Below are 27177 nucleotides of genomic sequence, written 5' to 3'. Positions count from 1 at the left end.
ATTTAAGAGTTGGTAGTCTGAAGAGTGCAGAACAAAAGTGTTTCATTGCTAGAGTGTAAACAAAAGATGTTTGCGAGCAAAGGTGTGCAAATAAACTGTGTTGCTGGAAGACAAGTTAGACCCCAGTTTTACACTGTCATTTTGAGGGATCATGACCAGACTCTCCATGATGATAAAGAAGTCAAAGGTCAGTGTATTTGGGCAGCTGCACATTCAAAACTGTTTCCCCTCTATCCATGCTGGGCAGCCATAATTGCAGTCCCACTATGTTACTTGTGCATTTATTAAATTTATATCCAGTCCTTCTTCCCGAAGAGCCACTATGTGTGCCCTGGGTGTATATGGATTGAAAGTTGGGTTGATGTAACTTATCACGGAACTATAATGATTCAAGATCCAAGTCAGCTATTTGCTTAGTACAATAACTAACTTTGTTTTGTAATCAGCAAGATAGGGCTTAACTAATGTGCCATATAAGATGACCTTTAGACTAGTCAACAGCAGTGTGGGAGCAGCGTAGTCTTAGAAACTGAGATATGAAAGCTAGGAGCTAAATGGCACCTTAAACCTAAGCTCGAAGCTGTTCTCGAAGCTACAAACATGAGTCTGACCAAACTGTGGGAGGCAGTGTAAGACAGAAGTGCCTGGCGTGCTCTGGTCCATGGGGTCACGAAGAGTCGGACACGACTAAACGACTAAACAACAACAACAACAACAAAAACCTAAGCTACAGGCACAACAACAGAATGTCTAGGCGCACTTTTTTATAACAACAATATTGAAAATGAATGAACTGCAGCCAAAATATTATGTTCATTTTCCACATGGTCTAGTCCTTCCCCTGCCCACTCCCCTAATATTCTTAAGAGGGTCTCTTCTCCAGTCTTCAGAGAGTAGCTGGAAGTGGGCAGGCGGAAAAAGGTCCTCCTTTCCTTCCACTCTGCAGTTTTAATCTGAAATTTTAGGCGCAGTACGGCGCCCTGAGCTCAGCAACTGCTTGCGCTAATGAAATTGCCCGTCACAAAATGTGCCTAGAGCAATGGGAGTTTTGAACACTGGGCATAGTGATGAGGCAGTGGCCTCACAGGTTTGCAACACTGAGACGTTGTTCACAGCCCCAAGGGGTTGACTCAAGGCAGCATGGTCCCTGTGCTATTGGGGGTGGGGGCAATTCCCTGTCTTGAGGGTCTTTCCTTCAAGGAACCTCTGTGCAGCCCATCAGGGTGCCTCAAGCTAAAATGGTGCTTGACTAATTTTTGAGTATAAGCAAGCTTTTTGAGTATAAGTAGTGTTTCTGAGAATGTGAGCATGTTTTCCCCCAAACTCATGAAGTGTGTATGGACAGCAGTGCTAGCTTCAGCATGAAGTTAAGTGCTTCTTTCTCAAACAACTTTAACTATGTTCTCTCTGGGGAAAGTGAGAATTGGAGGAGGGAGCTGAAAGATTTTCTAAGAATTTTTTCCTCCCAAATGGAATAAGAGATCATCATTGATTAAAGCTTCCTGCTGCTCTATACTAAATCTCTCAACCTTTTTTCAGGCTTCATATTACATTCTTTAATTAGTTGTATCCTTTCTTCTGTCCTCCTACTTTAAATTAAAAGTCAAAGCACTGCTTTACTAAATCAATTTTAGAATCCATTACCACAGACTTATTCCCAATGTGCTCTTTTGAAGGATGAATTGCTTGTGGTATTTTTCATTCAGGTCTGCCTTGCTGCTGTGTTCATGCAATACAAGGATCAAGGGAAAAGAAATATACTCATACCTCTGATGTTGCACATAGTCTGCCAGGGTGTCCTTGCACTTATTTTATAGTGGAAGCAATTTCAAAAAGAAGGAACTTGTACCTCTCAGGTACTCTCATATACCTAAATAAGGCAGGAAGGGAGAGAATCTAGCCAAAGGTGTAATTCAGGCCTCCTTTGATGTAGGAGAGACTCCTTTTTAAAATGTCAGTAGAAGCTAGCTTTCCCTTGAGCTTTGGGTTTCCACTTATTTCTCTAAATTGCCTTTTAACATATTGCCCATTTGGGCAATGTAAGAGAACATACATCCTCATAATGACAGGCTGCTGAAGGCCCACTCGCACACTGTGTAAGCTGCTCCTGTGGTAACTTCAGTGCCCCTGCACACATGCCCTCTGTACATTTTATTTAATATCCAAGTGTGGCAAACATGCATTCATCCATAAGATCAAAAGAGCAGCCCTTCTGGATCAGACCAGAGGCCTATCAAGTTTAGCATTCTGCTTCTGCAGTGGCCAACCAAATGTCTGTGCAGGAAGCCTACCAGCAGGGGGTGAGGGAAGCAGCACTCTCTTGCTCATAATCTCCAACAACTGGTACCCAGAGGTACTGATTTTCTGACACTCAATGTAATCTATAGCCATCACAAATGAATAATGGTCTTTATAGGCCTTATACTACAGGAATTTGACTAATCCTCTTTTAATGTTGGCCGTCTTTGGACTTCAAATTTCATAGTTTAACTATGCACTGCGCAAAGATGCACTGTGTATTTTCTTTTGTCTGTTCTGAATCTCCCACCGTTTAGCTTCATTGGATGGCTTTTTGGGTTCTGCTATTATGACAGGAGGGGAGAGGGGAAAAAATCACCCAGTGTGCTTTCTCTGCACCATGTGTAATTTTGTGAACTTCCATAGCATCCCCACTTACTCATTTTTTTAAAAAATTCTCCCTAGACTAAATAGCTCCAAACATCCTCTTGTAGGAGTTTGATCTGATCTATAAGCAGCTACAGGATTTGCTTTTTCTTGGCTGGGGCCTATGCCCCTTGCATTACTATGGGGTCTTCCATTGAAAATGCTTCATGATATTGCCTCCTCCTATAAATATGGGAGAGCCAGATCCAGAGCTGAAACAAGCACCGGAATTTGACAGCCATCACTAGTTGTACAGGGAAAGTTACTACATTTGGAGCAGAAGTGACTTTGTGGGGATTCACACACAAGGATAGAAATAAATGTGAGTTTACATATAAATAAAAGAAACCAAGCTTGGTGTTTGGTGCTGTTCAGCGCTTCCAGTTTTGCAAGACAAACATTGGGATCCTTCTGGGATCAGGAAACCTGGCTGCGCCTTAAGTCCCTTGACTGCAGTCACCAAAGCATATCTTGCGGCCCAATAACTCTGTGGAAGGAGTGCTTGAGTGACTGGCCTACAGGTGGTGATGGGAATACCTGACAGTCAAAGTGGGGGAAGCATAATTATTGCAATAGGAGAAGCCAAAAAAACTCCTCTTGCTGTCCAGTGCTGCTGAACATCTGTAAGCACTTGCCTCCATTGCGCTGCAAAATAGCCTTCTCTGTAAGAGGATTATAACTCCAGAAGGAGGAGGAAGGAAACACCCTGTAATTACTACACACTCAGCTCAGGGAGCTGAGCTTGCTCCTAAATGAAACACTAAGTTTCCAAAGGCTCTACCCTAGAGAGAGGCTCAATAAATTGAATTAAGTGTCTGTCTCACTCGGCACTGTTAATCTGGGCTGGAGTCTCCTAGGGTGTGCTGTTGAGATGGCAGCCCCATCTCTTGCATTAAGCATAGGTTAGTACAGGGATTTATCACACAGTCATCAACGGAGTAATATACAATGATACCTATTTATTTATTTATTTATTTAGGGCTCGGGGGAGATGATTGTGCACACCCACCCACTCAAAAAACAAAGAAACACCCCCCCCTTTAAAAATATTGCCTACATTTTTTTGAGAGTGCCATTGGCTTTCTAGAATGGATAGCCAGGACTTAGGGGGAAAGGAGCGGAGCAGCTTTTGCAGAAGTGCAGCCACGCTTGCACAGCACAATTGTCATTCCATCTGTTAGCAGTGGAGGCGAGATAGCGGCAGAGGGAACTTTCCCAAAATAACCATGTTCTCTTCAGCGGAAAAGATTGCGATTGGATGTTTCCCGCGTATAATTTTGCCCTCCAAATGCAGAATGACAAACACAGATGAGCTTAAGGCACATCTTACAAATACTGTAGTGTAAATCATTTTAGTTGGCTGCTGCTTTTGTAAGGCATAGTCTGGTTCCTGGAAACAACTGTATGGGGTGGCTATACAGCAGTAATAGTTGCTAGCTACTTAATAAGAGCAGATCTGACCCTAGCAGTGCGAGTGAAAGAAATGGAGTTAGTGATGAAATCGCATTAAGGAGGCGCATGATATGTCAAGAAGTTAGTCAGATTAGAGAGCTTTGCTAATAGATTAATCTCGTTCAAGTCCATTAACGGCTTGGTTCACAGTGGAAACCCTGTGGATGGGAGATGGGAGGGAAATAAAGTGGACTGTTAAAAGGTGGGGAAAGCGCTTCAGAGCAATTGTGAAAATATGTGGGCTCTAAGGCTTTGCTTGCCCCAACATTTTATCATCGCAATTTTAATTTTGTTTTTTAAATTTGTTGCTGGCCCCGAATAATTTTTATGCACATGGCTTCCCTTGTCAACAATTTCATGCTTGTAGGTTTTATTATATAGTAAGTGCTGAATTAGTTCACCCAAACACTATGCAATTAGGTTGTTATAGTCAGCTAAAAAAAAGGTAATTGGGATGGGGTTGACCTTGAGATGAATCATGAAGTAATACTGTTTCATGCCGCCCCTCTAACTCAGAACAAAACTTCTAGGATTGTGGTTTAGCTCTGTTTTTAAGATTTTGGTGGTTTCTTCACTCCCACTAAAGTATTAAGGAAATTACCTGGGTTCGTAGACACTCTTGGCTGCCCTGTTGCTTTGACTGTATACTTTATATTTGACTTTCTTCAGTAATGTTTTATTCTGGATTGTTTCATTTGATTATTTAATGTGTTCTAAAACACTTTTGGAAATTTTCTTTAAAATATAAAGCGGTACAGAAATGGAATTAATAATATTGATAATTTTTTGCCATACGCTGCCAAATGGGGGAAAAACCACGGTCTTGTTTTTCTGAGTAGGGAAAAAGTGACAAGAGAGGTTGCACATTTGGGGTTGGATCCAGTGCTAGTCCTACTTAGAGTTGACCCACTGAAATTAAGAGACCTAAGCTAGTCATGCCCATTAATTTCAATGGGGCAACTCTGAGTAGCATTAGCACTGGATACAGCCCTTTAAAATTATCCTTACACGAGAAGTTGGTGCACAGACTCCACACATTTCCAGTCTTCAATTAAAAATTGGTTTTGTTAATGTTTTATCAGGATACGGTCAGCTCAAAGTATTGTAGTTGTTTCCTTTGAGCCACAGAACAGGAACAGAAACCAACAGTCTAAGCCAAATTGGAGACAGGTTGTGGGGAGAAAAGGCTGCAGCATGAAATTGCTTATAGGTTTCTGCTGAATTGAGGCTGAGTATTGACACGCCATCTTTATCAAGTTAAAAAGCAATTATCTTGATTACCCAGTGGGTCACATGATCCCAGAAATGTGAAGTTCCGCTGCTGCATCTAGCGATTGTGTTCACTATGGACAGCTAACTGGATTACGATTTGATCTGAATTTTGAGCAAAACAGTTTTCCATATCTGTATGCCTCGCTAAACCCTTTTGTAATCTTGCCAGCATCAATAAAGCTTTCCTATTAGAGGTCAGTAGGAAGTTTCCTTCTCCACTACCACACAACAGAAAGGAACTGAATTTAATATTTTTCCACTTAAAGCCAGTTAGCCAGACAGACTATGGAGTCAGTGGCAAGAGTGCGCAATTTAATGTTGGGGGAACGAGCAGTTCCAGCATAGCTCAAGTGGCTTGAAGATGCCACTTGGTGAGTTAAAGAGGGAATTGGAAACTGTGAACAAAGCATAAACCTGGCCCTACATGCTGCACCCATCAGAATCTGTGTTAAGCATCCATCTACCTGTGAGGTGTAGAGGACACGGATCAGACCTTCTCATAATCAGTGCTCACATCATGTAATTCATAGCTGTGGGAGATCTGGCTTTCCATGTCATTGAGCGCACTGAGCAAGGAAACCAAGAGCCCTCTCCAAACACACTTTTTATGGCAATGCTCTTGATGCTGTTTCTGTCCTGTGATAATGTTGCTAGGATTAAAAGGTAAAGGTACCCCTGCCCGTACGGGCCAGTCTTGCCAGACTCTAGGGTTGTGCGCCCATCTCACTCAAGAGGCCAGGGCTGTCCGGAGACACTTCCGGGTCACGTGGCCAGCGTGACAAGCTGCATCTGGCGAGCCAGCGCAGCACACGGAACGCCATTTACCTTCCCACTGGTAAGCTATTTATCTACTTGCACCCGGGAGTGCTTTCGAACTGCTAGGTTGGCAGGCGCTGGGACCGAGCAACGGGAGCGCACCCCGCCGCAGGGATTCGAATTGCCGACCTTTCGATCGGCAAGCCCTAGGCGCTGAGGCTTTTACCCACAGCGCCACCCGCGTCCCATTGCTAGGATTATTTTACACTAATTTTTACACATGGTTCCCAGGCAGACACCCATCCAGGCACTGACCAGATCCAGGCCTGCTTAGCTTCAGCAAGGCAGTGACCTCAGACCATACACTGGTAAATAAAAGATGTAGCAGGATAGAAACAAAACTAGTTTATATATAAATAAAAGAAAAAGAAAACATCGTACCCCATGTTGACAGAGACCAAAGGATTTGACTTTTGGGGCCATATGAATGCAAAGCAGTGTAACAGCATTATCTCTAGAACTCTTAATTTAGGGGGGGAAATGTGGTTTTGGATAAAATAATCTGAACAGGACCTCGTAATGAACCAATGTTGCTTATGGTTCTCCCACCTCTTTGCAGATTCTGTATTATTTTTCCCCTTTTTAGACAACTGCTATTTTTATAACACTAACTCAGTCTATACCAACCAGGGTCATTAAGTTGCTGCCTAAATCATCTCTGATTTAGGGTTCCAATCTATGCAGGCCAAATTTATGCAGTTCTTTCTCTGTATGCCTTAACCCTACATTGCCAGTGTATTATTTACCAATAAGGATGTCAACAAGACCGCATGACCCCATTCCCTTTTTATTCTGTTGCTCTTCTGGCATATGAAGTGTTCAGTAATTCTACCATCTCTTCATAAATAAAGCCCAGTAACTGAACATGCATTCTGCTACTTTCTGAGGTGACAAATACACCATAGAGTAGGGATGGGCAGAAAGCAGTATATACTGGTAGATCTCGGTAATTTGAAGCAGATTGGCAAGGATTATTGACTCCCAATTGTTTAATAATAACAACACCCCCCTTCCCAGCCACAAATTATACTTCTGACACACCAGGGGGTAGGGGTAGTTAGGAGCGGATTCTTGTCTGAAAGGACTGTGACCTCAATTCAGCTCCGGTTCTGGAATCAAATTTCTGGGCTCAAAATTATTTACTGATTTTTTGCTCTATAAGACTCACTTTTTCCCTCCTAAAAAGTAAGGGGAAATGCGTATGCGTCTTATGGAGCGAATGCAGGCTGCGCAGCTATCCCAGAAGCCAGAACAGCAAGAGGGATCGCTGCTTTCGCTGTGCAGTGATCCCTCTTGTTCTGGCTTCTGAGATTCGGAATATTTTTTTTCTTGTTTTCCTCCTCCAAAAACTAGGTGCGTCTTATGGTCTGGTGCGTCTTATAAAAAATACGGTAATTCTTATTCAATGTATTTTGCACCTGGCTGTGATTGGTGGATCTTGGGATTCTAGAACAAAAAAAAATCAAGGACATCCTGCTAGTCTGAAGTTCAACCATCTCTAAAGGAGCCGACATATCCTCAAGGGGATATGTCCACTCTTATGCTGGACAGAATATGATATACGCGGCCTCAGTCACCTACGTACTTGAGCTCCCAACTCATGTTACTACTGCCTGCCCACCAAAAAAAACCCCATGCCTTCTAAAAACAAAGTTCATCAGCCAGCAAGCCACAAAAAATGCTTTTCAACCTATGTATTTTCCTACCTTGCTTTCCACCAACGAGATGAGAATCTGCTCCATGATGCTATTAGTGGCAGGAACAGAAGTTTGGATATGGCCAATTACTACCCCAATGGCAACCCGGGAGAGCTCATAGCTGAGATTCGTGTTCCTGCGGACGAGTTCAATCAATTCGGCGCCTATTGTCTTTGGCACAGATACTGCTAGGCTCGGTGATTCATGATCTGCATCCTCTAGATCAGCTGGCTTTTTATCTTCCGGGCAAAGGGAGTCAAAATCCTCTGCCTCCGCGGGAGCAACTGGCACAGTCTCCTTGGCTTGTACGGTCTTCTCGTCATTTGCACCTGAAGCCCCTGCTTGCACAGGCACTTGTGGGGCAGCCCTCTTGGTCTGGGGTGATTTGCTTGCACTCCCATGCTTTCTTTGCCCTGGCGGGCTAATATCCAAGCTGTGCGATGCCATCGTGTGGGCACTTCTGCTGGGAACAGGGGGAGGGGTGTTGCTGGGGCTGGGAGTAGCAGTTGGGAGAGCCGACTCTGTCGAGCCAGTGTACAAGGTATCCAGCGAAGTTGTGCTTACAGAGGAGGCACTAGAAACTGACCGAGAGGTGATTTCAACTGCGTCTGAAAGGCAACGATTAAAATGTCTTAGCAACAGCATCAAAGGAAAGGAGGGGAAAAAACAAACTGCAACAGCAGAGTCCATTAAGAAGCTCATTGTGCATGCTTCCAAAGTAGTTTAACTAGCCTTCCTGGTTCACTTATCTCAAAGCAAAATTGTATTAACTCTCTCTTGAGTATTCCTGATCACTAACCTCTTTCCAACAAGGGAGAAAAAGCTGCTCTGCAGACATGAATTTTCTTCAAAGATCCCAGTGTTTTTATTAAAAAGCATTAATCTGCGGGTGGAAGAGATTTTCCCCACAGGAATAGATGCACTTTTTTTCCTCTTTCATTTTTAAGCATACAGCTATTACTTTTGAATAATGTTTCTTACATATTTCAAATTACAAGAGGAAAACTGCCCATTGCTGAAGCATCCCCCTTTTCCTTTCTGCAGCTACTTTCAAGTACCAGTTGAGAATGTACTATCTACAGAAGTCAACAACAGAGATCATTGGCTAAAAGGTACTGACCGCCACCCATCTATAACACTTGTGGCTCATGGGCAAAACTTAGCCTGCCAGGGCTGTCCATTTGGCCCACAAGGCTATTTCAGGTAAGCCATGCCCACCTAACATACGCCTGAAGTCATAGGACGTTAAGTGAGGTCACAGGATGATGACTGATGGGCTTTGCAGGCCCTGCTGGCTGGCTGACAGTCGCCAAGTGCACGGCTTACAAAGTGCTTCACGCAGCATTTCAGAAGTGCCCAACAATCAGTTGGATGTTGGATGCTTGGAAAGTACTATGAAGAGCACTGTGTTTAGACAGGTGTCAATCACCTGGCATGCTTATGTTGTAATATGACTGACCAGTATGTGGTCCCATCCGCCTGACAAAACTGGCCCGTGGGGTGGAGATAAAGATCTGGCCCTCCAGGCCAAAAAGTTCTGCATCTCTGACCTTTAGCTTGTTAACCAACACAATGGGATGTTGGTTCACAAGGTTTATCCTAAAATTGGTCAGAGATCTTCCTCCTGCATGGAATTTCTGGATGCCCTTTCGTTTTCAGTAACAAAAAAACCTTGCATTATATTACGATTCGCTCTTGCATGGCTGGCGTTGTTAAGAAGTGGAAATAACCAGTTGCAACTTTTATAGATAATAGGATAGGTTTCTACCTAATAAGTAAAATAAATAAATAAATTTATTAGATTTGCGTAATTTATTTTCTTCAGCAATCCTGCTGGTTAAGGCTTTCTAAGTACCATGCTATTTTTGCAGCAGTAAACTCATACCTTCACAAACCCGAATACTCAAGGCAAATCAAGCATATATGTACCAACAGTCCAACCGCTGGAATGTCTTGTTTAAGATTCTGCCTGCATTTCCGTACTAAGTTTTATTCCTTATCTTCCCAAAATAGGCTACTATATATCCCACAGTCAGTCTTTCATTGCTAAGACAAGAAAGAGTATATATAGTAAATAGTGACATAGATGAACAACTTGAGAACCTTATCTGTAAAAGGAAAGAAGCAGTGCTTTCAAATGGCAACAACGCTGATTCTAATTCTTGATTAACTGTATCACCCTTATGTTACCCACCACTCTTAAAAACCAAAGGGGAACAGATTTATTCTCAATTCCCAAAAAGATTTTTTAAATTGCTAATGAATCACTAACACGCTCTCATTGCCTTGTACTCCGCACACACGCCTAGCAGGATCTGGCTCCAGAATATTTCCTTTATTTATTTAAAAGAAACATTGGTAACTTCAATACCTACTGATCTCTTTTCTATACAGAGTAGGACTCAGATTCAGATAATTTCTTACGGTCAAAGACCAGGAGGACTCAAGTAACGCACAAGTTTAAGTACTATACTTTATTCTTTTTGGCCTAAGTCATAATGCTTAACCAATGTTTGTTTTCTTTACACCAAGTTTTCAATGCTATCATTTGCCTGGTTGCTTCAACAAAGTATAAATTTTCCCTGGGTGACTAGGGCTGATCTAGCATAATTCCTTTGCACCTAATAATCCAGCATGATTAAACTTTAAATAATGAAACTCATTGTATGTGCTCAATCTGGTACAGTGGTACCTCGCAAGACGAATGCCTCGCAAGATAAAAAACTCGCTAGACGAAAGGGTTTTTTGTTTTTTGAGCTGCTTCGCAAGACGATTTTCCCTATGGGCTTGCTTCGCAAGACGGAAACGTCTTGCAAGTTTGTTTCCTTTTTCTTAACACCGTTAATACAGTTGCGACTTGACTTCGAGGAGCAACTCATAGAACGTGATGTGGTAGCCTTTTTTGAGGTTTTTAAAGACTTTGGTGATTTTTGAAGCTTTTCCAAAACTTTCCCGACACCGTGCTTCGCAAGACGAAAAAAATCGCAAGATGACAAAACTCGCAGAACGAATTAATTTCGTCTTGCGAGGCACCACTGTACTAAGTAAATTATTAGTACCTACATGCAATCCAATACTTTGACCGTCACACCTCAAGCCTCCTATAAGCAATATGAGTTGCTTTTGTTGTATTTGCCTCACTATGTGCCTAGTTTAGTAAGGTTCATGGTTCCTTCAAACTTTTTTGGATTTTTAGCTATCTATCTCTGAAGAGAAAACAGACAGAAAAATTTTTGGACACAGTTTCTTCCTGGTGCCCTTGATTCTAGATGTGTTGGAGTTATTGTTATTGAAAATTTCAGCTTGAATCTACACATGCACCTAAAAAGACCCTTTTGCTCCTTCTTCACTCCTCCCTTTGCATAAGCAGGGGAAGCAGGCAGAAAGCCGATGGTAACATACCCAAACTAATGGCTTAGAAGCAAGCCAGATATGGATCTATGGTTTAAAATTCACCTCTAGTTCCCCGACTTGTTTGGAAGGCATTAACCACAGTTGCCCATTTCAGACATAAGGGGAAGCTTTGATTAACTGCAATTTCCTGGTTTGTTTTACTATGTGCATGAAAGGAAGAGTGAAGCAGGGGCAAAGAGGCTGTGTGTACAGCTATTATAACTATGGTTAGAAGTAGTCAGGACTGACTGAAATCCACAATGAGCAACCCTGGTCTATGACTTAGGCTCAGCTTCCGACACTCAAACATTTCTTATTACAAGGTGACAAGTGGGTCTCACTGGTGACTTAAAGGGGCAACACTTATCTTAGGAACCTTAACCAGGGTTAAAGCAACAAATGCTGATTGGTTCTAACCATGGCTATGTTTTATGTCTGCACTGGGCATTCCTGAAGAAAATAGTTCCCGTTGAATAAGGTTGACCCTTTGGATAATCCATTTTTCTAAAAAGCATAGCACTGGAGAATTATCTGCTTTGTTCTCAACAACACTGGGCATTTCAGATTTAATGAACATACATCATTGACGGGCAGCAGTTACATAACTGACACACCCTCCTGGTAAAAGCTGAAAGAATATGGTTCCCGAGAGCACCGCTTCTACAATGTTTAGCTCCGAACAAAGAGCAGGATGGATTGTTCCCAGAAAGCTCGTTCTTAATTGAGCCCTTCATCATTGCATTATTAGTGGGCTCCCCCTGGTGATCTATGGAATTATCACATCCTGGTCAGGGGAAAGCTGGGATTCTCAGTACACTTGGTTGCAGTACTCCAAAGAACAACAAGAAGTGCTTATGCACCTTAGCCAAAGCAACTAACTGCACAGAGGCATGTCTGTCATTCAAATACTGCCAGGTCATTTGGGAAAGACCAACCACTGCCACTTCCAGCTCATCTGAAACTGACTAGAAAGGAAGGAGGTGGGATGGTGGTTCCCATGGAGCTATTTATCATCAATCTCTTAAGTTCTCCCTCCAAGTTACTACCAGAACCAAAATTCTTAAGATGGGAGCCCTAGGCACATGTATCTCTCTAACTGATGAAAGATTCCAGCAGTTTCTGGAATACCTAAATCTAGCCACAAAGGACACAAAGATACACCAATCCATTCCCGAGCTTTCTAAAATACGCATGTTTATATTGTGTGCTTACTCATGAAAATCTTCCCATGATAACTAGGACTGGTGGTTTTGTAAAAAAACAAAACATATGGGAACAGCCTGAAGTTCTCAACTAGCTGAAATCATGCTAGAACAGAGCTTTCCAAATTGTGTGCCACGACACGTTAGTGTGTTGGCTGCAGTGTGTAGGTGTGTCACACAAATGCTCCCCACGCTGCATCCAGGGCTGGAAAGGGGTTAGTTTAACCTCCGGTTTGCTAGTAAAACTGAATTACTGTGTCGCAAAATGATGCATGTCTAAAAAGTGTGTCACCAACATGAAAAGTTTGGAAAGCTTTCTGCTAGAAGGTTTTAGAACAATGGGAAAAAATCGTTCTAGGACTGCAAGCCTTCTTCAAAGTTCCATGGCAAAAAAATACAAAAGCAAAACATTTGGAATAAACTCTTATCTATAATATACTCCTTTCCATCTTGTGGAACACACACAGCCGGAAGTAGCTCAGCGGTACGTTACCCACCCCACACCAAATGTTTATAGGGCAGGTGGACGTGGCTTGGCCAAAACGACCTGACAGTTCAAACAGGGAGGCCTGGTGGGCCTAACGAGGCCTGTGACTCAGAGGATCCCCACCGTGATGTAGACAATACTGAGCTTGACATACTATTAAGCAAGTTTTCCACATTCCTAATCGTTGACAACCAAATAAGTTAGCTGAGCAATGCATCTTATCCTCATTGTCATACAGCCGCAAAAAGCTTTTCTCTTACTTTTAACAGAGGCAGCCATCTGTGTGTTTTTGTATTTCTCTGGCGGTGGCGGAGTAACGGGAGCAGCACGGCGTGGCTGTGGTGGGATCTAGAAGAAAGGTTTTAGAACAATCAAAGGAAGTAGCGAAGACAGACGCATAAAAAATAAATCATTTTTTTTTCTCTGTGTGCACAAATTTGTCCCAATATTGCTCTTTTCATTCCTTAAAGATGCCGCTGGAGGATAGCAATGTTAATAATAATCAGTTTCCTCCAAGAGCAAAGCGGAAGCGTCTGAACGTGTCGCTTTCTTCCCTCCCATGGACAAGACAAGCAGCATGTTTAATTGCTACGTTCAGGAGTGCACTGTGTGCTTGTGTTACACAGACCTGTCAAACACGTACACTTTGCCTTCCTCTCAGCCCCTCCACAGAGGCAGCAAACCATGTGCATATTAGATGCATTCGGAGCGATCCATGCAACAAATGATGCTCGCAAAGGGATAAAGACAAAGACGAGAAGCATGTAGGTTTTCTTCGCATTAATGCATTCAGAGCATTTTTTACTGAGACCGGAAAAAAGTCTCAGGCTAGACAAGGCCATTTACAATGCCATTCATTCCCTGCAGAGGCTCCTGACAAGGAAAGCTTTGACTTGTGCACGGTGCTTAGAGCTCCCTACAGCTAGCACACTTCCAAAGTCACACAATTCTTCTGTGAGCAGATAAGGCTGGAATATTAATTGCATAGCTTGATCAGCAGTGGGGGGAGGTGAGTGGGACAGAGGCTAGATTAGATAGTCCGTCTGTGACATCTGGATTAGACAGAAGTCGCTCTAGGTTTTAAGGCTCAATTTCCTTCTTTTGGGATACAGAAGAAGCACTTCCCATCCGTGTTAGAAACTCCCATTGTTCTAGGCGCATTTTGAAACAGGGAATTTCATTAGCACGATCAGTTTAGGCGCCGTACTGTGCCTACAATTTCAGATTAAAACTGCAGAATGGAAGGAAAAGAGGACCTTTTTCTGCCTGCCCACTTTCAGCTACTTTCTGAAGACTGGAGAAGAGACCCTCTTAAGAATATTAGGGGGACGGGCAAGGGAAAGATTAGACCATGTGAAAAATTAACATATTATTTTAGCTGCAGTTCATTCATTTTCAGCTTAGTATTCTTGTTACAAAAAAAGCGCACCTAGACATTCCGTTGTTGTGCCCATAACCTATTCTTAAGGTGCCATTTAGCTCCTAGATTTCATATCTCAGTTTCTAACACTGCTTCCCATTAGTGTTTGTTATAACAAAGGTGGTTAGCCAGCTAGAGAACAGTTTCCCATCCAATGGCACACGCCATTCTGGGCTCCTTAACACAGCCCACTTCCCCAAACCTAAGGCTCTGAGGGGCTACATCACCACAGGGGTCCTGCACCTGATTTCCTCTATTTGGCCTCATTTTGCTCCTGGAGTTCTTGCCACTCAGGTGGCAGCTGGAAGCAACTCTCTTGACACCAATGCTTATTTGGAGGAGTCTGGATGGTGGAGACCAAAAATCTCACCCTTTGGGCCAGCACTTGTCTCTTGCACTCTTCTTCCTCATCTATGGTTTTCCCCTCTCTTCTCTCCCCCTCCCAGAAAAAAAGGACAGTCCTTTCCTTATACTTATTCAAATGCCTTTATATACTGATTATTATTTCAAATAAGCGGAGTACAGTCTAAAACAGGTAATGTATCATTAAAACAAGAACACAACCTAAACCCTGTAAAATGGCAGTATAAAAGTATATAAGGGAGGGGGGGCCAGAAATTCAGAGGATTCAAATATCCTGGAGCCAGAGGTTCTGTCCTTCTGTGTGTGTGTGTGTGTGTGTGTGTGTGTGTGTGTGTCTTTTATTGGTTAGCTCCCCAAGAAAGAGTCCACCATAGCTCTTCCATCTTTTACCCCCATCTCCCAATCCATCTGTTCCTCCTTTGGCAACTCAATAGCATCTAGTCCTCCACACTCTCCAACTCTGTGACAGTATTTCAATTAAAAAAAGCCATCTTTGGCTCTTTATGGGACCTGTAATATACCACAGAAACAAGATCTCACCATACGCATCAGGAATGGGGAACCTCAGGCCTTTCTGATGTCCTTGGACTCCCTACCATCAACCAGCCCCAGCTAGCATGGCCAAGGATGATGGCAGCTGGGCTGCAGCCCAACAGCACTGAGGGCTGCAGGTTCCTCATTCTTGATACACCTTAAACAGAAAGTGATCTCTTAGAAAAGGACACAGCATTTACAAAAGGAATGCCCAGTGTCTTCTATTAGTAGCAACCTTTTCCAATTTATGGAGGTTGTAATCTAAAACCTTTGGAGGGCATCGGTTTGGTGAATGCCGATTTATTGGATGCACCACTCAGAGCTAAACTACGCATAATGTTAAGATATGTAGCTGTGCTTGTATGTGTAAGTGGTTCTTTCTTTCCCACACGTTGCCAGTGCAGGCGGCCCAGTTTGGATCACAAACATAGCTTGGAAGATAGGGAGGTCTTTAACACTCCTCGCAAGTATGGCTCCAATCCACTGCACAATGAGTTAGGCATGCTTCCTTTGATTTGCAAGTGTTGGTCTTGGTTTTCATGTTTTTAAAAAGTGCAAACATAGAGATTGTTGGTGGGCCTTTCTAGTTGTCCCATCATTAGGTGCAGCTTGCTGTGTGGTGATGTACGCTAGATTGTGTGATTCTCTGCTCTTGGAGACACCAGTGGCTTCAACACTTCTGGGCTTGGGGCATCTACTTAAGACACATCTGTTTACTCAGGCCTTTGGTGGAAGCTGAGGTTGTTTTTGCTCAATGTCCTATTGCTTTGCTGAATTGCATGTTATATCTAAAACACATAAAAAGAAAAGGTAAAGGTACCCCTGCCCGTACGGGCCAGTCTTGACAGACTCTAGGGTTGTGCGCCCATCTCACTCAAGAGGCCGGGGGCCAGCGCTGTCCGCAGACACTTCCGGGTCACGTGGCCAGCGTGACATCGCTGCTCTGGCGAGCCAGAGCCGCACACGGAAACGCCGTTTACCTTCCCGCTAGTAAGCGGTCCCTATTTATCTACTTGCACCCAGGAGTGCTTTCGAACTGCTAGGTTGGCAGGCGCTGGGACCGAACGACGGGAGCGCACCCCGCCGCGGGGATTCGAACCGCCGACCTTTCGATCGGCAAGCCCTAGGCGCTGAGGCTTTTACCCACAGCGCCACCCGCGTCCCCTCTAAAACACATACTGTTTTATAAATTATTATTTTAGTCTATTGTTGAATTTATCATTTTATGGTTTGCTGCTTTATAAATAAACTAAAAAGGAATCAAACCTGGCTCCTCTAGAAGCTACACTGGATGTTTGGGACTAAAAGTCGTATCATCTCTGGCCACTGGCCATGCTGGCTGGAAACTGAGGGGGTTATATTCTATCAACACCCGAAGGGTATCAGGTTGGGGGCGGCTGCTGCTTTAAAGGATGTTCAAAAGATGTTCATTTGAAGAAAAATGTTCAGAACTTTTCATGTGCTTAGACTAGCTTATTTGTGGAACTCCATGCATCCCAAATAGCCAGTTGTTTGCATATTCTAGTGTAAGCAGCGTATTTTGCAGAATAGTGATTTGCAAGTGGCAGCTTCATGTCAACGGTATACTAGGAATTATATATAAACATGATTGGTTAAACAGCAGTGGGCAGGAGATAAATGGAAACTAAAATGAAATGCAGCTTTTGAACAGAACAAGTATAGCCTATGGTTATGTTTTGCAGAACATTTTACACTTAAGTATTAAAAAGTTAAAATTAGGGTATATGGAGTTAGAAACTACAACCATAAAATATGTTAACTTACGCCATACTTTGTTTCTGGCCTTTTATCATTCTGACAGTCGTAATCCAGAATAATAAATAAATAAATAGATAAAATGAAATGATTTTTTTAAAAAAAATGGAAGATACTATTTAAACAGCTCCATCCCATTCACTACATTACCATTACCATATGTGTTTGCCTTCCACAGTCATTCTTTACTCCAAGCCCAGAATTAACAGTTACGGTTCATAAACACAATACTTAAAACCATGATGAAGCGCAAGCTCTGTCCTTTATTTTTTTTTAAGTTTAAAGAAAAAAGTGTTACTCGTTTGAAAAATGGCAATGCTTAAACATGATTCTAACGAAAGACAACAACTCATTTGTTCATTTAGAAATTATGGGTATTCCATCTCAATAAATATCAGACAGCTGGGAGTTAAGGACATAAAGGCTGTCTTTCAAAATACTGGCAAAATGCCTCTTCCTTTCCCCTAAAGCAGGGATGTCCAACAGGTCGATCGTGATCTACTGTTAGATCCCTGGGAGGTTTTGGTAGATTGCGGTTGATGGCTGGGTCCCTTTCCTTAGCATTGGTAAAATAGAATCCGTCTCCGCCCCCTCACCCCACCCTCCATCGTTGCACGATCTGCAGAATGGAAGACGGAGTTTATTCAGTGAGGCTGTTTGCTTCGCCAGTGATCCGTTGGTGAGTGGCGCTTTTCCCTTTTGTCCCCTTGAATTCTCAAAAATCAGGGCTTTCCTCCTCCCTAAAAAAGACCAACAACTTTGACCTGAACCCCAAAAAAGGGGGTAGATCACTGCCAGATTTTAATTCTGTGAGTAGATCACAGTCTTTTGGGAGTTGGCCACCCCTGCCCTAAAAGATTATGTATATGCACATGTACCAAGTCAACTTAAATCTTCAATCCTTGACATTCTGTAAACTTCACAGGCTCTGAAAACTGCTTGGTATGACAAGGAAGCAGCAGAATTTGTTTTTATATTATTTATTTAAGTTACTTCTTAGCAGCGCTCCAATAAAGGATTCTAGGGCAGTGTGCAAAACTGCAAATAAAAGTGCTTCACGCCACTTGGAAACCAACAAATAAATATAACTAAATAAGCCAGATATTTTAAACGTTCCATTGCAGTCAGCTAAGAAAAGGATCTTGGTTTTTCAATGGTTTCCATCAAACTTCTCAAATTGACCCCTATTTGTTCTTTTCTTTTTTACAAAACGATGAAAATTTGTACTTTAGTCCTGGGTGGTGTTCAGGAAATCTTTTAAAAAACCCCAAAGCAGGATGCAACACAGATAAGACAAATATAGTTTGTTGTTTTGCATAAACAGGAGTTATTTTTAAAACTTCCGCCTGAGACTTCATAAGATTATAAAGCAACACCTTCATTATTGTTATGAAGGCTGGAAGCTCAGCCGCAGGTGTAGCTGTAAGTATGCTTTGCACAGGCAAATAAATATATATTTCTCAAACACATTCCTGCTGGTTCGTGTGCCTGCGGGCAAGAAAGCTCAACAGCTCCTGCTAATCCTCCCCTGTCAATACCCACAAGAATGTTTTTCTCCCAACAGCCAGATTTCTTCCCGCCTCAGAGCCCATGATGGTGGGCAGAACAGTTTTTTAAAATGGTCGGGAGAGGGACATTGTCAATACCACTCAGTGGTTGACAAATTCTCCCATGTAAATGCCCCGTCCCTATTTAGCACTACCAGGCAACACAAGCTTGGAAACGGCATATTTCCATAATGAAGCACAATTCTGCTCTCAATGTTGAAGCTGCCTGAGTTTCCTCTGCATCTACCCTTGCTTTGTAGAATGACAAGAATAGCCCAGTTTTGAACATGTTTGCTGCTTGTTGTTTTTCTGGATGTCGACCAGAAGTGAGAGCCTGTGAAATTTCAAAGAATCAGGTCAATTTCACGCTGCTGATGCTTTGATGCTTTCTAAGAGAAGCACCAACAATAACAAGGGAATACTGAAAAGAAATGGGGGGAGGGTTGTTGTTGGTGAATCTACTTCCATCTTCCTTCTCTCCTTGCAAGCTGGTTTCACATGTAAGACCATATCACAAGTCACACCCTTAAATAAGTTCTGATCACTTCAGGTTTAGCATACCCTTGCTAGCTAGAGATTCTTGTGCAAAAAGGAGCACATGTCCCAATACCCCGAAAATCCCTAGTATGGGGGGCTGAGAGCAAGCTGCCTAACAGTCTAACAGAACATGCTTCCCCCAAGTCCAAGGTTTCTGGGTTGTGTTGTTTTTTTTAAAGGATCTTTAAAAGTATCTGGGGAGGGGCATTGGCTCTGCAAGATGTGTGCCCTACGACACGTGTCCTCCAAACCCCATTGCCCCATCCTCAATATCATTTTGGCGGCAATTCCCTGTTTACCTTTGCTAACAACTCTACTTAGGAAACAACGGTGATGGCGGTGCCAAACAGAAGTCAAACTTAACAATCAGGAGAGCTGACAGGTTGGTCTTCTTCAATTTGGATGTTCAAAAAGTATCTTCTCTCCAGCGATTCTAAATTCATCATCTGTTTATCACAGTGCAAAGCGCATTCCATCAGGAGCACACTCAAAAGAGATTGTGGAGGATTTATAGCCAAATTGGGTTTGGGAAGCTTCCTTCCTATTAGTCAAGGCACTTCATGTTTTGCTAGAGCTTCACTGGCACTTAGGGTCATAATGGAGAATACAGATGGGGAGTGGATTTCCATCATTCATTTTTCTGTCTATAGAGAAGCATTCTCTGGCCTCTTCCAAAGGAGATCTAATTTGCCTTGAGTGTAGATATAAATAGATCAAGAAACAAGTTGTTATGGCAAGTGACATGCTCCATTCCATTCAGACGACCTTTTTTATAGTTCCCGTCAATATTAATGTCCTAACAATCACTAAGACAAATAACGTCATTTCTGAAGGAAGAGTCTCCCTGTTCCTTTGGGAGGGAAAGGAACCCATACTTTACTGGGCCAGTAATTCCAGCAAACTGTACTAACACCTTCAGAACTCAGCCTACCTATTGAAAGACATACACGGGCATCAGAGAAGTCTCAGAATATGTTTAAATGTCTACAAAACTAAGTTTTGCTTCCTTTGTCCCTCCCATTGTTTTTTCCCCTAGTGTGCCATGGACCAGCCTAGTTCTAATTTTTGTAAGTTGCTCCAACAGTCTTTTTAGAGAAACAGGATATAAATGCCTTAAATAAACAAATCTCTGCTTACAAATCATATTTCCTGTGCTTCCTTCCTTAGTTTATCATCAGCACAGAAAATTTAAGGCATATTGTGCAATGCAGTAAACTGGGGAACAAGCAGTCACTGTAGTTAAAAGAACTAATCTGTCGAAGAATGGGCAAGACAACAAGAAACACTGTCCCAAATACATTTTTCCTACTTATCTGAGAAATGAGCATCTCTTTAAAAGCGAGTTACGAGACTGCTGAATGCCCTAATCTGCTCTCACAAATCTCTCTCCCGGGAGTTCCCCAAAGTTTTACAAATGAAACCATCACACACAGTAGCCAGGTCTATCATAGGTTCAGCTACTCTATAGTGCTTGTCAACTGTAGTGAACACAACTTAAGAACTGATCTCAAGCTGCCGTTCAGTTAATATCACCTGCAGTCACCTCCTTCATTCTCAAAACAGAACACTGACAAGAAACAGCAGGTGGCATGTAACATATTTTCACCTATGCTCAATAAAATAACGCATGGAGGTTGAGCTTCTAAATAGCTGGCAGGTCCAATAAAAAAACCCAGCTCTTTACTTATTCTGTAGGATCAACACTCACAGCCAGCTGTAAATGGTTAAGTGTAAGAGGTGGAAATTCTCTTTCCCACCCAAGAAAAAAAATCGACACGATTACCACATGGAGTAGATATCTTGTAAGATAAAGGATTAAATATGCCACAAATCTCACCTGGTAAACACCAACTTCCTCCTCTTGGGGATCTGTGTTAGGCAAGCTATGGTGTCGCTCATATCCAGTCCTGCAGACGCCATTGGGTTGCCTGGCTAGGTCCAGGTGATGATCACTGGAAGATGGAGTCATTCCTTGAGTGGATGGTGAGTGACTTTTGCGGGAAACAGTTTCCTTCCGATGATGTATCAGCTTCCTGGATATATAAAACACCATATTGAGGAAGTAGAGCTCACAGGACTGGTCCAGAGTTCCAAAGCTGAAGTCATATTACTGAACTGTGAACATGGACTGACCCTGAAGATCTTACTTCGACTGCAGAATGAATCCAATTCCACTGAGCTATGGGCAGGATTCGTCTAATGAGTGCCTTTACAAGGTCTTCCACTTTCACAACAGGGCTCCCCCACTTCCCTGTGCCCTTAGAAACTGGCTCTGGGAGGGGCTTGGGAGAACTCCCAGAGCAACATGCAAGTGGGGAGGGGATCATTCCATCTGACAAGCTGAAAAGCTTCCACTGTGCAATGCTGAATTCCTCCCAATGAATTTTCCTATCTCCTACTCATGGTGTGCAAGGTTTACTATTTCTTGCCCTTTTGTTCGTGATTCATGACATATTTGACGACAAAAAGATGTGTGCGAGGAAAGAATGTATCTCTCATGAAACTGAAGTACCAATGTTGGAAAGCAAACCTGTTTTGATTTGCAGGCACCAGACATTTTTAGCCTAGAAAACCAAGGAGTTCAGTTTAGAGGAAGAAACTCTGCAAAGCTCTTTAATTCCCCTCCAATGAAACTCGATTGCAAACAGTGTGAATGCAGCATTTTAAGCTCTGGTTACCACCTTGGAAAGAAAGCTTCATTGATTTCAAGATTACACAACTCTTTGGTATCTTGGCACCTGCACATAATTCGTGATGAAACTACTGTGGCTTTATCCTCTTCCTTAAATTTTAATACTTTGATCTGGAATACATACCAATTCTATGGGCACTTCTGAAAAATCAGGTGCTCTGGATTCATAGAGGTGCTTTGGTTGCCAAAAGCATCATCTTATTACAACTGGAAATCCTCATGTTTCCCCCAGGAGGGGTCTGGATTAGCATCACTTAATCACTGGCAAGCATGCTGACATCTTCCCATTTATATGGCATGGTTTTCTTTGTAATTCTCATATTACCTGGGTTCATCTGCTGCTGCACATCCCTCCTATATCCCATTCTCCCTACCCTTCCCACTTCTTCTTGCATATTCAAGTCTTTTGTCTTCCTTATTGCTTACCACATTGGGTTGCTTATTCTAGTAGCCTACTGCTTTCTTCTGTCCCCCCCCCCCTTTTCCTTTATTGGGTGGGCAGGGCTGGGAAAGGGAATGGGTAGTAGTTGTAGCCACCATTATTAGTGCCAGATAACACTCCACCAATTGAAAAACAAATAAAAATATATTACAAAAGAAAGATTGTGTCTGCACATGTCAAGCCCAGATACACAGCAGCCTTTTCTAGGTGGGACTATCATGAGAAAATCTGTAGTAAATGGATAGTTTCTCAGGGCTGATCTAGAATTGCTAGCAAAATCCTGAGGTTCACGTGTGCATTTTCTACTTTTGCCCAGGACCCTCTCCAGAAAACCCATGTTTCTTTGTCCACTATTGGGTTGTGCTTAGACCGATTTTTCTGAATGTGTCTGCCTTGCTCCGCCCTCTGCGCTTCTCGGGGTTCAAAGTGGCTGCGAGGAGTTGCTAGCTAAGGAAGCTCTAGGCTTCCAGGACTCGTTGCTCCCTCCTCCCTCTCCATTCTCTGGAGGCACCAGGTTCTTTTTAATGTTTGATGTTTTATCATATCCTGCATATGCTGGAAGCTGCCCAGAGTGGCTGGGGCAAACCAGTCAGATGGGCAGAGTACAAATAATAACATTGTTGTTAGTATTATTTCATTTTTTAGAGAGCAGGTTTTGTGATTATGCAGAGATGTGAAGCAATCAGGTGTTAGCTCCAACAATTCCTGATGAGACTGGAGTACAAAAAAGTGATAGAGCAGGCACCGCTCCATGTGTCTTTTAAACACCTGGCTTGGCCCTGAATGCTAACTGCATGCCTTACAGTCATTTGCGTTCATATGTGCCTTCCCTAACATTATTTCCATACTTTCTTGAATATTACTGCTTGCTGTACTTACTGGAGGACATCCCTCTGCTCCAAGTTGTATTTCCCCCCATTCTTCATTGCGGCATTATGAATGGCCTCAATAGCTCTGTCAATAGACTGGAGAACCACATCTTGTTCCAGCACCTAAGGAATGTAACAGGCATTGTGTTAAACACCTTCACTTTCATCTCCCCATCAACACTTATAATGACAACGTGAAACTGACAAGCGTAGCCATCTTAATTCTGTTTTATGGTCAGACTTTGAAACTCTCTCATTGTTTTGGTACTCAACCACAACGTACATTCATACCAGAAATCAATTCCCTCATTTTGTTTCTTATGGGTATTTGATAAAAGTTTCTTTAAAAATAAACAAAAAATAAACCCCAAGGGGTGTGTGTGCGTGTGTTTTAAAAAAGTAATATACAAAATGGATTCTGTCTGTGCAAGATTTATTGGCGGAGTAGAAAAACATTTGTTTGGAGGCAGCAGAGGATACATCACAACTCCACTCACCCATCTTGGGCCCTGGAGCCCCAGCAATTCATTACATGAAGATCAATGGCAAGACTTCAGAGGCGCAAAGCAGCTCTTCAGATCAATTTCACATTCAAATTGCCACGGTGACTCTTCCACCCTCCACTGCAAGTTGTGACAATTTGAAGCGTGTTTCCTTCCACTATCTTTGCTTGCCTTTAGAATTGAACAAAGGGGCTAGATTCCCACATACCCCCGACACCCATCTTGAAAAAATATAGGCGCAAGCATGGACTTGAAATGCGTCAGGCAACCAAACACCTGAGAACAGCTATCCCATGATTCATACCACTTGAGGCTCCTCCTGACAGCTTTTTTTTATTGCACGTTCACGATGATTTGTGCTCATGCTGTTATCAGGGCAGTCATACATGATCCCACTTTAAATATTGCTTGCACTGGCAAAAGTTGTAGGGTGGTCCTATTGCTTCATTTCCAGTCAGCATGTATCCTGTTACTTCTGAAATCCTGTATCATTTATGCCACTATTCAGGTTTATTTTCATCCTACTTCTGTTGCACTATAGCCCCTTTAGACAGCAACCTTGTGGTAAGGTTATCCCTATTGCTATTGTTCTCCAAGCAAATGGGCATGCCCTTCGTCAACCAGCTTTGTTTTTGTCAAATCTTTTTAAGGCAAATCATGAATCTCACACTCACCAAAATGTTATCTACCACAGACATTTAATATGCTTATTGAAAACAAATGAATGTTGATGACTGCTGGCTACAGTCTTCCATTCGCTTCACTGCAGGCACAAGTCATCATTGACACTCACATATTGGCTCTGCATGATCTGACATACTGTGTGCGACCTTTCTTGGATTAGTTATATATGCTGCTGTTAGAAGTGGCAAGGTCCTGTTGGAAAGCTGAAGGAGTTGTAATGAAATGAAAGTTATAAAATTGGAAGGTGGAAAATGGAGAAAGCATTATGTGAAGGTGAAGTCAAGGAGAAGGAATTCTTGCCGGTCAAGAACATGGCTATTCTTTTAACTTCCTCTGACTAATCAGTGTTTACGTAGTACAAAAAGGCCTTAATCTGAAGGGTAGAGCAACCAGGAGCTCAAAAGATCCATAGTCTTCAATGTTTCCTAACTCAGGACCCACCTTTAACCCAAACATGCAATTGAGGACCCATTCCTATTTTTATTTTACATATATCTGTATGGTGCTGGATGCTGCTGTTGCAACCCAACTTAGATCAGGCTGTGGCCTGGTAGTGGGTTCTGACCCACTAAAGGCCAGCATGTTATGAAGTTGGGAAACCCAATCCCAACCCCCACGGCAAGTCTGCAGCTTTAGGGGCAGTCTGTGAAAGTAGGGAGGGGCAGAGCTGTGCAGTCCACTCCCTGCTAAAACCTGCTTCAAAGCCCACCATTACATTTGCCATCACTCAATTATTCCAGTATTTGATAGACATGGATCTAGCTCTAGAGATAGTGGCTGGTTGGCTCCAAGGCTTCTGCCCAGCACTCTTTCTCCACTCTCCCCATGCTAGTGCAGCAGAGTTCTAGCTACAGCTACCCAGATATAATAATAATAATAATAATAATAATTATTCCCCAGCCACTCTGGGCAGCTTCCAACAAAATATTAAAATACAATAGTCCTCAAACATTAAAAGCTTCCCTAAACAGGGCTGTCTTCAGACGTCTTCTAAAAGTCTGGTAGTTGTTTTTCTCTTTGACATCTGGTGGGAGGGCGTTCCACAGGGCAGGTGCCACTACCGAGAAAGCCCTCTGTCTGGTTCCCTGTAACTTGGCTTCTCGCAGCGAGGAAACCGCCAGAAGGCCGTCCGCGCTGGACCTCAGTGTCCGGGTAGAACGATGAGGGTGGAGACGCTCCTTCAGGTATACTGGACCGAGGTCATTTAGGGCTTTAAAGGTCAGCACCAACACTTTGAATTGTGCCCGGAAATGTACTGGGAGCCAATGTAGGTCTTTCAAGACCGGTGTTATGTGGTCTCAGCGGCCGCTCCCAGTCACCAGTTTAGCTGCTGCATTCTGGATTAGTTGTAGTTTCTGGGTCACCTTCAAAGGTCGCCCCATGTAGAGCGAATTGCAGTAGTCCAAGAGAGAGATAACTAGAGCGGGCAGATAGGGTCTCATCCTGCGTGCCAGATGGACCTGGTAAACAGCTGCCCTGGACACAGAATTGACCTGCACCTCCATGGACAGCTGCGAGTCCAAAATGACTCCCAGGCTGTGCACCTGGTCCTTCAGGGGCAAAGTTATCCCATTTAGGACCAGGGAGTCCTCCACAACTGCCCGCCTCCTGTCCACCCAAAACAGTACTTCTGTCTTGTCAGGATTCAACCTCAATCTGTTAGATACAGATGTTGCGGCAACTCCCCAAGTCAGAGCAATATTTAGAAAATTCCTTTTACCAGTACTGTAAGCCTAATGTTTCATTTTATGAAGCAGAGCACAGGATCAGCTTTGTGGCCCTACCACATTTAAGGAAAGAGTACTTGACTGACATTTGATGTATTAGCCTTTACGTATTAGTCTTTAGTGGGCAAAATCCAGTTTGCTTAGATGGGTTAATGCCATCTAAATGCCAACCATCTTCTCTGCTCAGTTAAGGAGTGTTTGGAAACTTTCTTTGCCTTAGGATTCTTGTACAGCAGAAGGTACCAGCTCCCCAGGGGGTTAAGATCTTTGTTGCCCATACAAAGAAATATGAATGCCAATAAAGCACTGTACATTATGAAGGCATTACATTACTATGCCAAATCTGTACTTAAAGAATTCTGTGAATACTATGGAAATAGACTTTCAAAGATGACAAAGGGAAGTGACCTCACAGTCCTCCAAAATTTAGATACTATGCTGCCATCAGCTGAGCTTTTAGGTCAAGATGAAACTTTCGGGGTTTTTTCAAAATAATTATCTTACAAGAGAAAAGATAGGGAGAAGAAATGGGGGAGAAGAGTCTGAATTTCATTAACACTCTGCGGACTCATTAAAAATATCAAAAATGGGTGTAAGCTACCTTGGTGTTTTTAATACAAATCTGTGAGAAAGCCCTCTCTAAACCTTTCCTATGGAGAGTGAGAGTGCGAGATACTGTGTGATTAATAGTCTAAGCAGAAGATAACTCAATCTCATTTGCAGGGTAAGTTCTGTAGGGAAAGCTATTACCTATTTAAATTCAGAGTAGAAAGGATCCAAATGGTCACATGGTCTAATCTCCCACCCAAGTTGTAAGATCTGCCACACCCTTTCCCAAACAATTCATGCAATCAAGACCACTAAAGTCATGGTGATGGCTGAAGAGGACATGGCCCCAACGAGACTGGTAAAAAACTTGAGGAGAAAAACAGCTTGTCTTCTATGACAATGCAGCTCAGCAAATGAGAATTGCTTCTCATGCAGAAGATAACAACAGGAGGACTCAAAGAAGGAACTTTTGGAAACTGAAGGCAGTAGAAATATAAGATGATTGGACCCCACTGAACTTGAAGCATGGGAAGCCCCAACAAAAATTTATA

General features: G+C 42.7%; 1 protein-coding gene across 3 annotated transcripts in view; it reads right to left on the bottom strand.

Annotated features, from left to right (window-relative positions):
• Positions 1 to 27177, bottom strand: part of NCKIPSD (NCK interacting protein with SH3 domain) — an 86841-nt gene that overhangs the window by 25884 nt on the left and 33780 nt on the right. For 2 of the 3 annotated variants that reach the window (XM_028719155.2, XM_028719153.2), the window contains exons 2-6: positions 23174 to 23286; positions 20998 to 21193; positions 17086 to 17115; positions 13244 to 13331; positions 7911 to 8509 (exon numbers count right to left, since the gene is read on the bottom strand). In XM_028719155.2, coding sequence (XP_028574988.2) covers positions 7911 to 8509; positions 13244 to 13331; positions 17086 to 17115; positions 20998 to 21193; positions 23174 to 23286 — 1026 coding nt within the window. The remainder of the gene's footprint in view (positions 1 to 7910; positions 8510 to 13243; positions 13332 to 17085; positions 17116 to 20997; positions 21194 to 23173; positions 23287 to 27177) is intronic. The other variant, XM_028719154.2, reaches the window with a different exon arrangement.

Source organism: Podarcis muralis, chromosome 2, assembly GCF_964188315.1.
Source record: "Podarcis muralis chromosome 2, rPodMur119.hap1.1, whole genome shotgun sequence".
Lineage (NCBI taxonomy): Eukaryota > Metazoa > Chordata > Lepidosauria > Squamata > Lacertidae > Podarcis > Podarcis muralis.
This window is presented reverse-complemented; position numbering and strand designations above follow the sequence as displayed.